This window comes from Marmota flaviventris, chromosome 2 (assembly GCF_047511675.1).
Source record: "Marmota flaviventris isolate mMarFla1 chromosome 2, mMarFla1.hap1, whole genome shotgun sequence".
NCBI lineage: Eukaryota > Metazoa > Chordata > Mammalia > Rodentia > Sciuridae > Marmota > Marmota flaviventris.
The window spans coordinates 82,067,951-82,082,755 of record NC_092499.1 but is presented as its reverse complement, the minus strand read 5'-3'; the positions used below and the strand labels follow the sequence as shown (position 1 = coordinate 82,082,755).

General features: G+C 34.5%; 1 protein-coding gene across 1 annotated transcript; it reads right to left on the bottom strand.

Annotated features, from left to right (window-relative positions):
- Positions 1 to 2,522: 2,522 nt before the first annotated feature.
- LOC114084763 (olfactory receptor 4F3/4F16/4F29-like) lies at positions 2,523 to 3,524 on the bottom strand. The gene has a single exon (XM_027925786.2). The coding sequence runs from the start codon at positions 3,522 to 3,524 to the stop codon at positions 2,523 to 2,525; it is 1,002 nt and encodes a 333-aa protein (XP_027781587.2).
- Positions 3,525 to 14,805: the final 11,281 nt, after the last annotated feature.

Below are 14,805 nucleotides of genomic sequence, written 5' to 3'. Positions count from 1 at the left end.
GATCAAGGTTGTTATTGGTAAATAAGAATATACTCTCGAAAAACCATCCTATTCATAATAATCTCAAAAAAAATTGGGAAATAATCTAACCAAGGAGGTAAATGAGTTCTACAATGAAAATTTTAGAACACTGAAGAAAGAAATTGAAGAAAACCTTCTAAGGTCAAAAAACATCCCATGTTCTTAGATAGGCAGAATTAATATTGTCAAAATGGCTGTACTACAAAAAGCAATATACAGATTAAATGCAACCCCCATGAAAATATCAATTACATTCTTCACAGAATTAGAAAAAACAATTCTTCAATTCATTTTGAAAAATAAGAGACCCAGAATAGCTAAAGCAACACTAAGCAAGAAAAGCAGGAGGCATTATAATACCTGATCTGAAACTCTACTACAGAGTGTGTAGTAACAAACCCAGCATGGTATTGGCATTGAAATAGACATGACGACCAATAGAACAGAAGAGAAGACACAGAGACAAATCCATATACCTATAGCCATCTGATATTTGACAAAGGTTCCAAAATTATTTTGGGGAAAATACAGCCATTTTAATAAATGGTGCTTGGAAAACTGGACAGCTACATGTAGAAAAACAAAATTAGACCTCTGTCTCCGACCATGCACAAAATACAAATTGAAATGGACCAAAATTGAAATGTATTAAAATAGTTGGAACTCTATTGAATTTTCCTATCATCCAATTTATATTTTATAATCTTATCTATGAAAAGAGCATAAGAAAATTTGTCAAAAATCTTTTGAGCCTACAAACTCAGACTTGGGGTTAAAAAATATTAGCTATCATGGCTGAGTGTGATGGCACACACCTGCAATCTCAGGGACTCAGGAGACTGAGGCAGAAGGATTCAGAGTTCAAAGCCAGCTTCAGCAAAAGTGGAGTGATAAGAAACTCAGTGAGAACCTGTCTCTAAATAAAATACAAAATAAGGCTGGGGATGTGGCTCAGTGTTTGAGTGCCCCTGAGTTCAATCCTCGGTACCAAAACAACAACAACAACAACAAAACATTAGCCATCCTGATGTTGTGGTTTGGATATATGGTGTCCTCCAAATGCTCCAGTTAACACCAGTATATTCAGAGGTTAAATGATTAGATGAGAGCTATAATACAATCAGTCCATCTGGTTTGAATGGGCTGACTGGAAAGTAACTATCGGCAGGTCAGGTGTGGCTGGAGGTGTTGGGTCACTGGGTGATGCTTGAGGTGGAGGGCATATTCTCTGTGTCTCCTTCCCCACCTTCTTTTCCTGTTTTCTGACCTTGCCATTATCTGAACAGCTTTCTTCCAGACTACCCTTCCCCATGATGACCTTCTTCCCTGTGGGCCCAGGAGCAATGAAGTTGGCTGTATGTGGACTGAACCTCTGAAACCAAGAGTTCCAAATAAACTTTGTTTTCCTTTAAGTTGTTGTTGCAAGCTTTTGCTCACAGTGACACAAAAACTAACTAAAAAACTTGGCATTCCTATTTGTTTCAAGAAGCAAGACTTCCAGTCATAGGACACTGTAGAGAATACAAAATTTATAGGCTCTTAGACTTACTGACACTGATGTCTATCTTTGGTGTTAGAGTACATCATATGTCAGCTTAAGCTCAACTCAAAGGAATAAGTTTCACAAATTCTGCTCTAGTTTTCTGCATTCCTTCAATACTTCAGGACCAGCGGCTCCCTCACTCCAATCCGCACAATGTGAAATGTCCCAGTACAAGCAGTAAACTGATTCTGATTTTCTGTGTTTGTCTTCCATAATCACACCAGAGATTTAAATTTTTGTGGTCCATGCTATGCTATGTTGTGTTCCAGAATTATCAATTATTGAAGGTCTCCAATTGGGCCAGAGATTACAGGTTTTGGTGTTCAAGAGTTCACAAGTTTCATCACATAGTTTTCTTTGAAATATAAAAACAATGGTTATTGTTTAGGAAATAATTGAGGTAGAAAATTGTCATAAACATTGAGTAGTATAGAATTTATTTTATTGTCAAATAATGCTTACTTATTTGTGTCTCCATGATTTACCCAAATTTCATTTTCTAATTCCAATTCTAACTAAATTTTAAAACCTTAGTGCTACCTAAATCTGTGAAGGGAACAAATTCAGATGTGAAAAGCCTATAATTGTTAGAGCTGGCTAGGCAATTATCAGCATTTTTTTTTTATTCCTCTAGAGAATCATAGGGCATGAATATAGTTAAATAGGTATATTAAAAGAGAGATGTCTTTGAGAGTCATTGTCAAATAGAAGAGTGTCCAACATTAGGAATGTTAACTATGCCTAGTATGTGTGGTTTCAGCAATCAGTGTCCCCAGAGTCTTCACTGACAAACAAAATTTCCAGTAATAAACATTCCAAGGCTGAATTCACTCCTCAATGTTTTCAGAATTCTTTAAGCAAGGGTTCCCTAGAATGGACTGACTGCATCAAAATAAAGTCCTTAAGGATATGGTTCATATTGCATATTTAATTAAATTGAAAATATTTTTGAAATCTTTTAATTAAAATATTGCTTTCCAAAAATTGCCAAAATGAACCCAAACTTCTTAGACTGCATAAAAGAACTCTTCCTAAAACTTGTTAAAGCCTTAACAAAGAATCTCCTCATTGCCACTTTCATCTCCTTATTTCTAAATGTATAGATGACAGGATTCATAAAAGGAGTGATAAGAACATCAAAGATAGCTAAAAATGTATCTATGGGTAAGGTAGGGAATGGCCACACATAGACTATGATGCAAGGACCAAAGAAAAAAACCACCACGGTAATGTGAGCTGAGAGAGTGGAGAGAGCCTTGCAGGAACCTCCTGAGGAGTGTTTAAGAACCGTGACCAGGATGGAGATATAAGACACAATCAAGATGAAGAAGGTGCCCATGGAGATGAAACCACTGTTGGCAGCGACCAGAAACTCCAGTCTGTATGTATCTATACACGCAAGTTTGATAAACCGAGGAAAATCACAGTAAAAGCTACCCATTTTATTGCTCCCACAAAAGGGCAAGTTTACAACAAAAGCCAGTTGGACTACAGAGTGGACGAGTCCAATGGTCCAAGCCACAGCCAAAAGAGAAGTGCACATTCTCAGGCTCATGATGGTCAGGTAGTGGAGGGGCTTGCAGATAGCCACGTATCTGTCATAGGCCATGACAATGAGCAGCACCATCTCTGTCCCTCCCACAGTGTGAATGAAGAACATCTGTGTGATGCACCCTTTCAAGGAGATGGCTTTATGCTTTCTGAACAGGTCATAAATCATCTTTGGAGTGGCGATGCTGGACACTCCCATATCGATGAAGGAGAGATTTGCCAGCAAGAAGTACATTGGGGAGTGTAAATGATGGTCTGAGATGATGGTGAACACAATGAGAAGGTTTCCCAGCATACTAGCCGCATAAAATATTGTGAAGAATACAAAAAGGAGAATCTGAAGCTCCCAAGAACTGGTGAGTCCCAGCAACACAAATTCAGACACCGCTGAGTGATTTCCTCCATTCATCAACTTCATGTGCAAGATTGACCTTGATGTTCTTGTTACCTGAGGAGCACATGAGGCAGGAAAAGTTTTCAAGTTGAAAAGGACACACTGGCTATAGAGTAGTGACCCAGATGTCAAAAACTGATGGTCACCTTGCCATTTTACAGTTAAGATTTCGCACTGTACTTGAGTCACAGAGAGCTAGCCCCAGAAACTTTTCCCATGTCTTGGTCTTTGGTGTCATTTAATCATGAATCCTCAGTTTTAGCTTGGTCTTTAGTGTGTCATCAGGAAGGTAAAATGTGAACAAAGGTACTTAAGATTTTAAGAAATCTATCAGGGAATGTACAGACTTTTACTTCCTAATTCCATGTGGAAATAATGCTACAAAAGGAGAAAATTATTTATTTACTCATTTATTTTATGATATGTAGCTGCCTTACAACATTCTGGAGTTTTGTTTTTCATGAAATATTTTGGGTTTTCTAGGTTTGCAATCATGTCGTCAAGAAAAAGATAACTCTAATTTTTGCAGCTTTAAAATTTTATTAATCTCATTATCCCCTTACTAACATGGAAGTCCTGTATACTTTTCTGTTCTTTTGATACTTACCATTCTTTTTTCATTACACATTTCCCTCTTCTTATTTTAAAATAAGAGACCAACTAGTTCACATAGTAGTATGTCCTATTTCTTTCCTATCTTTTCACATCAACCAAATTGAGAACTTCAGAATACTTTTATTTTCCTCCTTCTTACCTCCTCTTTTCAGCTCAGATCAAGTTTTTTTTTTTTATCCTTTTGTAACTACTGTTGGTTTTGCACTTTATGCTTTCTGAATCTATCCTGCCTATTTTTTTTTTTTTAACATTTTCCGCCTCATTATCTTAATGCTATGTGCTTTAAGATACCCATTGCTCCGACTTTAGCCTTGGTTTGAATTTCAGGGATAATCACCTTTCTTTAAAGTCTACTTCTGAATTGTTCAGCTCTGGAGTGTCTAGTCTATCTTGCACTTGAGTCTCCTTACATGCTATTATTATGTTTTATCCAACTTAGTATCTGCTTCTTGTAGCAGTCCTGTATCAAAGATCAGACTAAAACTATGTGTACTTAGTATGTTCCTTATGCATATAAAGGATTTTGCAAGAATTTTGGAAGTCATCCATTTCAACTGTTTGATTTCAAGATTCATTCAGCATGTACAGTTGGATATTTTTCATTCTTCTCTCTCGAATTTAAAACACAATGGTAGACTTGTTAAGTATTGTTGGAATAACTTGAGTTCTACAATAGAAAAGTACATACACATCTGTGAAATTCATAAATATCATGTTATTGGTGTTTGAAGTAAACTATAACTCAAATAACAATATTCTTATTTATTGCTTCATGATTAAATGAGTAAACAAAAGCTGTCTTAAGAATACGATTCTTTTTAAGGAAACAAACTTAAAATCACACTCCTTTCAAATAGTTTGTCACAAGGAAGTCTGATCTTGAAAACAAGTGACATTTCTTCAAGATAACAAAAAACTAGAATTTAAAACAAAATTTAATCATTTATCCAAATCTAATTTTTTGTATTATGTAGCTTACATAAAGTAGTTTATTCATTTTTTTCTTATGTTCAATGATCTAGAAAGACAAATGTAATGTATTTGTTAAAAATGAAGAATCACAGTATGAACTGCTGGGTTAAATGTGACTCAACCACCTACCCTATCAAACCAGTTACTTCAGCTCATTGTATCTCAATATATGTATCCATTACATTGGAATTAATAATAGTTTGGGTCGTAAAAGTTGCTATGAGGGGCCAGGAAGTTAGCTCAGTTGTAGAGTGCTTGTCTAGTTTAGGTGAGGCCATGGGTTTGATCCCAGGTACTACAAGAAACAAAGTTGCTATGAATAAACAGCCTTTGAGCTGGATGTGGTGACACATGCCCATAAACCCAGTGACTCTGGAGGCTGAGACAGGAGGATCACAAGTTCTAGGCGAGCCTCAGCAATTTATTAAGATCCTCAGCAACTTAGCAAGACCCTGTCTTAAAATGAAGTAAAGCTGGAGAAGTGACTCAGGTAGAGCACCTCTGGGTTCAATCTCCAATGCTGAAAATTCAACCCAATCCAACCCCACAAAATCACAATAACAACACTAAAACAAAACAGTATTTGATATAGCAAGAACTCAATAGATGTTAGCTATAATGATGCATTATATACATGAGATCAGAAGAATGAAGGATGAAGATTATGCTATTTATATTGTCAATCAGTCTCACTAAATTCTCCTGGTAGTTCTAGTTCCCAAATTCCTCTTTTTGGCATGTTCTGGCTTTTCATCCTTCATAAGAACATTATTTAAAATCTTGCCTTCTTCTCTTCTCCTAGGTGGCTTTCTCTTTGATCTTTTTACTACTGTAGGAAGGGAATATGTATATGGAAGGGTGTAGTCATATCCTTAATGTATTAATGCTAATTGAATCTGCATGAGTACTCAATTTTCCCCCTAATTCTTTCTTAAACAATATAGTCTTATTTACTACAGTGCACTAAGCATTATCACTTATGGGCTTGTATATTAATCATATTCATGTAAAGTTTTATATGACTACAACAACACTAAATCATACCTCTACTGTCCTACATCACTTTCCTTCAGATGTATTATTATAAGCGTCTCATCTATTCTGCTTCTTTCAAATCTCTCATTTGCTTTCCCAAATGATTACTGAAATTCTATAATTCAGGAAAGTTTACTTTTTCCTCATTTAGCATGCATATGGCTATAAGATTACTCTTTTACTCTTCCTAAGTAGTACTTTAATTATAAAACTAGCACCATCAAAAAGATTATTGGTTCTCATTGTTTTGAAATGTGCAATTTCATAATCTAGAATGTGCTGCTCTAATTTGGCTATATACCATATTTCCAGAATTATGTCCCTGTATGTTCCTATTTTTAATAAATATTTATTCAACTTTAATACTGTCTGCTCCATTGCCCATAACCTCCTTCTTAACTCCTGGCAGTCTGATAGCCTCCTTCATGTTACTGAAACCAGCCTTATGAGGATCAGTAAATATAAATAGCATAATCTTCATCCTTCTGATCTCTCTGCATCATTTTTGACTGTTCACTATTTCCTACTTCCTGAGAAATACTGTAAATAGAGGGATGTGCACAGATTGTCATCTTTCTCCATGGTAATGTCTAATTCTATAGGCTGGAATTAAAGAAGACACCTCTTCAAATCAAAATTCTAACTAGTGTCATTAATACAGGGAAGGGCATAAATCATCAATGCCTGGAGGTTATAGGACAAATTAGGACTAAATTTCCAATTTAATTCTAAATATATGCAGAAGTCTGATTGACAAAACTTGTTTTGGCATTCTGTTGCCTGTTTCATTAATGGTTTTCTTCACTCCACTTCACACCTTCAGACATAATTTACTGAGGATGATTTTTTAGGACCATTTAACTTGCTAAATCCTACTGTTATACACCAGATATTAAAATTTCTAATATGAAGTAATTCCAAAGGAGTCAGCAACTAAATCTCTTGGTTACTGACACAGCCATCTATTTAAAAAACTATTTCCAGTTCTCTAATCTTATCATATACAAAATAAAAAAAAATATTTTTACCATTAGTAGCATTTCATTCTTAGCACTTTTTAACATGTTATAGTTCTCTGATCATCTTCAGTATCTACACCTCATTTTCTTAATTAATATTTGTTAAAACACTTTAATAAGGGCTTCTCTGATTATAATCAATTTCCTGAATCTGAAGTTTGTATTTCTGTGAATTCTTATATTGGTTTAGGAAACAATGATTCTATAATGTAGTGGTACCTTATCTTCTGGAGATCAAGGTAGTGCATCTCAGTATATCATTAGTCCTGGTGATTAGCCCTGGCAGGTATGAACTCATCTCAATTGAGAATGTTCTTATTCTCCCTCATAACTTCAATAAAGACAATTATTTTCAACAACTGTCCTACCATAAATGCTGCTTTTTATTTTTTTTATCTTTTTTAGTAATCATTTCTTTCAGGATAAAAAAAATTAAAATTATAACATTAATTTTCTTTGTTCCTAAACATTGATAGACTCCAAAAATCTTTCATATCTTTTATTGCAAAATAGCCAATGAGGAAAGGTCCAAATTTCACATACTAGAAAATAAGGGCTCAAGGATTGACCCAGGGGTTAAATTCAAGCTAAATGCTTACAATTTAAAAAAAATGGAAGTGAATAAAAAAAGTTTCTGAGAGAAATGTCAAAAATTTTAACAGTTGCTGTCTACTACTTTAAAATTTTTCTAACATCCATATGTACTTCTACAATTGCTTCTTTCTACTTTCATGAATTTTCTAATATGCATATGTATTCCCTTTAAAGAAAAATATTCAAGAACAAGTTGACTCCGGTTTCCAGGTGTTTTTCATTATACTACTCTATGTCACTGACAGCCTAAAGTCAAAGATAGTTTTAAGGTTCCTGAGAAAGTATCTTTTACTATTGGAGTACTTGATAGAATCTCATAGGCAGCAAAGTGGGTTTTTGTTATCTACAATACATCTCCAACTCCTCTACCCCCGCCCTTTACAGGGCCACCTACTCCTATTTAGCTATTTTCTGCCTTCATACCTTCCTATGGCTGTCCAAAGACCTCATACTGTGTCATTTTCTCACGGATATGGTCTCCTGTAGATTTCTACCTTTCCAGATCCTTTTCAGTTAAAACATTCACATGCTGAGCCACTTCTATGTGAAGTGTTGGGAGGAACTCAAAGCAGGTACTTGGACTTATGCAAGTTCAACTCTCATCATATTTAAATTTGTTATGCATGTTCCTAACTGTGCTGTTTCCTGACTATTCTGGGTTGCCATGTCTCTCATCTAGCCCCCATTGCCCATCAAATTAACACTCCACTTCTGAAACATTGCCTGTGTTCGATCCTAGCTTCCTATAGCAATTTCTTCTGAGAACTGAGGCTTAATATTCACTATCAGCTTTGCCTGGTTTGCATAAAAAATAAGAAAAAAACCAGATGAATCTAAACTCTTCACACTCCAATATAAAAAGTTCAATTCAGTTTGCAAAGACAGGCATGAGAACCAGAACTCTATCTTACCTGAGTGAGACCAAAGAACCTAATCTATTCTCCTGAGATGGTAGATCAGTTCTTTCAAAAATCTGGGTGAAGTTAAAAAACTTTATTTATACAAGAGCTATAATTCATAAAAAGAAAAATAGAAATTAGTTGAGTGATGCTGAGAACTAAACAATAGAAATTATGAATTTAGAATACACAGAAACTGAAAATATGATTTAAGAATTTATCTACCATGAAAAACTCAAAGGAAATGCAGGAGAGGTAACTAGAAAATGAATAGAAAACATGAAAATATCAAGGTGATTCCTCCTCCTGGAACAGCTTTTTTTTTGGTTGAAATTTTATCCTTCATTCAAGATCCAGTGTATTGTCTTCTCAAAATACAAAAACAAAACAAACAACCAACAACAAACTTTCCAATATCATTAACAAAAGGCATAGTTGTCATCTTGATATTCTCCATGCCTTCTGAGGAAAACACGTGTGAAACAAATCTACCAAATAAGAATTAAATTGTGGGTTAAATTAAGGAGGGAGATAATTACTGAGCAATAGTTGAAGGTAGATCCACTCTCCAAAGACAGGTTGGCTTAACGTCTAGAAATAGAGAAGCATTTGATTTACATACATTTTACATGGAGAACTCTAGATTTAGAGGAGGATAATTTCACATTATGACAGATCATAAACTTTTCTAATACAAAGAGCCTACGTTGTTTTCCTCAAGTAAAAAAAATATTTTAATTAGCAACCTTGATTATTGGTGACCAAATGATAGCACTGAGACTGGGGAATAGTTAGTCCTCCCTTGATTGGATTTTCCTGGGAATTATACCTCAGAGTCCACACTGTTTTTCACTCAGGGACTAAAAAGGACAAAATAACAGAAGGAAAAAAAAGAACTTAGGGCACGAAATGTAGTTGTGTTTGGATGGACAGAAATATTTTTGTTTCAAAATATGTCAACAGAAGTATCTGGTGAGAAATCCAACACTTTAGAATACTTGAGAAACAGAACTGGAAGGAGAAAGAGTATCAATTCTAGAACTAGAGATTTCATGACAAAAACAGTGTTTTCAATGAGGATTTGGGAAATGAGAAACCACAGAACATACAGCTATCTTCCACATTGACAATTTTGAAGATGCTTTGCAGTTTACAAGACTCCAAACCCAGAACCTCAGACTAAAGAAGTTTTCCATCAGAGAATTTCAGGAATTTTTGCCTCATGTTAGCACCTTATCATGCTAATTACTGGAGTAGAAGAGGAATTGTTAGGTCATACAATTTTCAAATAAATACAGTACACCTTCATTGACCATATTTAATAAAGGGTCTTAATCTTTTCTTTCACAGTCCTGTGATCTTTCCTCTGATTCTGTAATTGCCATACTTCCTCAGGGATTTTTGCCTCATGTTAACACTTAGAAAGAGCAACCATTGATAAACTGGAAGACCATCCCACACATGCTCATAACCTGACCAGTAAGAAAGCAGTGGCTCACTGTGCAGAACACATAGTCAATACTTAACAGTCATTTAAAAAATATGTGGCTCTGTTAGAACGGCTATCATCACAAAGACAAAAAGGAACAAATGCAGTTGAGGACGTGGAGAAAAGGGAGCCCTTACTCAGTGTTGGCTGGAATGTAAATTAGTACAGTCTCTGTGTAGAACTGTATGGAGGTTCTTCAAAACACTAAAAAGGATCTACCATATGATCCAGCTATCCCACTTCTGGGTATAAATCTAAAGGAAATGAAATCAGCATGTTAAAGAGATACCTGAACACTCATGTTTATTGCTGTACTATTTACTAAAGCTAAGGTGTGAAATCAGCCTAGATGTTCATCAGTGGATGAATAGATGAAGAAAATTTGATTTATATACACAACCATAAAGAAGAATGAAATTCTGTCATTTGCAAGAAAATGGATTGAACTAGAGGATGTTATCTTAAGTGAAATAAGTCTGACACAGAAAGACAAACACTGCATGTTTGCTTTCATATGTAGGTGCTAAAAATTTTGATTTGAATGTAGAATAGGGGTTTCTAGAGACTAGAAAGGGTGAAATGGAGTGATAGCATTGGATTAATAATAACAAAACATAGTTAGCAGTAATAATCTCTAGTGTTCTACAGCTCAGTGGGGTAACTATATTTCACTATAACCTATTATATATTTTATGAATAACCAGAAGAGAGGAGTTTGAAGTCTCCAAATGCAAAATGATAAGGAGATGAAAATGTTAATTACCATTATTTGATCAGACCCTATTTTATATAGGTATTGAAGTGTTATACCATTATACCTCATAAATATGTACACTTATTTTGTGTTAATCTAAATTAAAAACATAATATTGAAGGAGATGGAAATGTTAATAACCCAGGTCTGATCATTAGACAACATATACAGGTAATGAATTATCACATTGCAACTCATTAAATTGTATAATTGAAATGAAAATGAATTAAAAATCTGCTTTGTTTTTTTTTCTGGTATAGTTTAGAATAATTTTATAACCAATACCTGTATGAAAATGGTTGATCCTTTATAGATGCAGCCTCTACCAATGGGCAGCTGTCATAAGATCTTCAATGAGTAAGTTTGGGTATTACATATTTATAGATAATGTTAAAATTGGCTTTAAAAATCTATATATATGCCATGCTTGGTGGTGCATGCCTGTAATCCTAGTGGCTCTAGAGGCTGAGAAGGATCGCAAGTTCAAAGGCATCCTCAGTAACTTAGTTGAGGCCCTAAGTAACTTAGTGAGACCCTGTCTCAAAATAAAAAATAAAAGGGCTTGTGATGTGGCTGAATGGTTAAGTGCCCTTGGGTTCAATATCAGCATCCACTCTCTGCCCCCAAATCAATCTGTATGCTGTTAACAAGGGACATACCTGAAAACAAAGATAGACAAAGTTGAAAGAAATAATATATCAAAAAGAAAATTAGCATAGCTATATTCATAGCAGGCAATAAATAAGTTAAATCAAAAGCCATTAGGAGAAGAGAGTATACTACATGATAAAATGTTCAATTTTCCAGGAACATTCTAAACTCATATGTAATTCATATAATAATCTCAAAACATATGAAGAAAAACTTGCTCAAAGGTGACATTTTTACAACATGGATGGAATACAACATAAAAGAAAACTTCAATACATTTCTTACACCATTTGTAAGTCAAGCAGACAAAAATAGTAATGTTATGAAGTAGAATAATCATGGACAAAATTAATGACTGAACAGTAGTCACGATATAATTGAAATATACAGAATTTGTATACTCAACAATGAGAGAATACACATTTTTCTCAAACACATATGGAGCAGTTACAAAATATGACAGGGTAAAAGAATAAAGTAAGTCTTAACATATTCAAAGAATCAGGTTCAGGTAGACCTCAGTCTTTGACTACTATATTAACAAACAAAAGATTTATAAAAGAGATATGTAATTTTAATTCCTATACATTTGAAGTGTTTTTATTTGCGTGTGTGTGTGTGTGTGTGTGTGTGTGTGTGTCCCCTAGGGATTAAACCAAGGGCTTCACATATGTAAGGCAAGCACTCAGTCTCTAAGGTATGTCCACAGCCCTTTTAATTTTTTATTTTGACACAGGGTCTTGCTAAATTGCTACGCTGGCCTTGAAGTTGTGATCCTTTGGCATCAGCTTCCTGAGTCATTGGGATTACAAGCCTGTGTTACCATGCCCAGCCCAAAGGGACATTTTAGAATTTCTTAAATAATTTGTGTTTCAATGAAGTATATGTGATTATTTTAAAATACTTTGACCTTGTGGGGTATAAAACTTACCTTTACTTCAATGGTGAATGCACATATGTGAAAATAGGAAACCAAAAATTTAATTATCCAACTTTCCAAGATGAGGAGCTAGAAAAAGAACAAAATAAGATAAAAGAAAGAAGACAGATGAGAGTAAAATCTAAACCACTGGGGAAAAATAGTGAAATAGAGAAGTCCAACAAAGTCAGAAGTTGGATCTTTGAAAAGACTGATTACTAGGCAATTCTCTGGTTAACTTGATCAATCAAAATAAAACTTTATACCCCGATAAAATACACACACACACACACACAGTCACACACACACACAATCAAGGAAGGAATATATATCTACTTGATAAAGCAGAGTTTTTAAAGAGAAAGTGCTATAAAAACTTTTATGCCGATGAATTTTAAAATTTATATGAGATAGAAAATTCTTTTAATCAGTAAAATATCTCAAAATTTATTCAAGAAAAAAATAGTAAGCCTAAAATAATCTTATAAATTTGAGAAACTGAATAATTAGAATATTTCCCCAAGCTCTGGTAGTTGTGCTAAATCAAGTAGTTCCATCAAACTTTGAAGAAATTCTAGTTCTATGCAAACTCTTCCTGATGACAAAAGGGAATATACCCCTAATTTATTCTATGAGATCCCATAACCTTCATACCCAAATCAGTAAAAAGCAGTATAAGAGCCAGGTTCAGTGGTACATGTCTGTAATTATGTTTGTACATAATCATGGGACTTGTTACTACTTATTCATACATGCACACACTATAACAGTTCTTCTCCCTTCCTTCCCTGTCCACAGCATCAACAAGTCCGTGAGTTCCCTTTCCTAATACTGTTGATTAGTCCACCCAAGTTATCCCTTAATTATAGTAATTTTTTGCTTCAGAGACACATTGTCCATTCATATGATTGGGTTGTGTTATTTTTTTCTTTTTGTTCCTTTCACTTGGTGTGGTTCTTCAGCTCCATACATATCTAATTGATGTGGCACATGCCAGAATGTCTCTTTTAAAGTTTCTGCACTTTGTAATGTCTAAGACAGAGAAAGAGGCCCAATTATTTGTAGATTTCACTGTATTTTGTAACCAATATATACCACTGGGAAATTATAAGACTACAAGTTTTGAGGTGGCTCTGGAGCAGTAAAGGCTTTGGAGATTGTGGGAAGGGACAGATTAACTTGCATGTCCAGTGGACTCAAGCTTCCATGGTGTTCTACATAATATAACATACATATTATATTACTATGCAATTGTATAATAACTATTGCATGATGGGAGATTTCTTCTGCTTTCATTTTATTTGTCCCACCTTATTTTTCCCAAGGACAAAGGACAAAAATAGATGCAGAGAGTAAAAGAGTAACTTTTATTTGTCCTTCTATTTCCACTGACAATGCTTTTGTGTCCTACTTTGTGCCTTCATGAAGCTCTTCTCTTGTACCTAATTTGAGCATGGCATTTCTGATCCTCGCAGGGCCCTGACTGATACAAGGGTACAAAATCAAAAGTCAATCAACTTGATTTTTTGCCTAAAAATCTCATTATGAGCTTTTGTACAGTAACATGCACATCCTTAATCACACAATATATTATTGTATTAAAATGAAGTATTTATAAATATTCTTTTTTATATATCTTTTTAGTAATACATGGGCACAATATCTTTATTTTGTTTATTTATTTTCATGTGATGCTGAGGATCGAACCCAGGGTCTCACATGTGCGAGGTGAGGGCTCTACTGCTGAGCCCCAGCCCCAGCCCTATAAATATTCTTTTATTACTTAAATTATACTAAAAAATTAGCACATTGGGGTTTTTGGAGTTGATTGTAATTTTTTTTCTGAGATAATATTTTCCTATTTTTGGAGATTGATTGTGGTGTGAAATTATCAATATTTACAACAAAGTAGCAAAAAGTGCCCCAAATTCCCACTTTTGTTTCTCTCTTTAACTCTAGCATTTTATGATGAGTTTTTACATCCTTTGATTGCATTGAACAAAAAAAGAAAAAAGTTTCTCTAGGGAAAAAGTCCCTGAACCATTAGCTATTGTGTTTTTGCAGTATCACTTGGTCACTGCCTGTTTTGGTATATAAAATAACTCCTTATCTTCCCATGGCAGGGTATTATATAGCACTTTATGTTAGACAGCAGAGGAAAATTTGAGTCCCAGAAGATGCTGTTCTTTTTATACAGGTAAATTGGATGTATGGAAACAAATTTAACAATGGGAAGTGTAGTTTTACTTTGAGACGTGATTCTGTTGTAGGAATTGCTGTGAACTCGAGTCAGATCCTAAAGGATGTGAGTCTAGCCTAAATTGAAGTCTTGTCCAGGAAACAAACTGA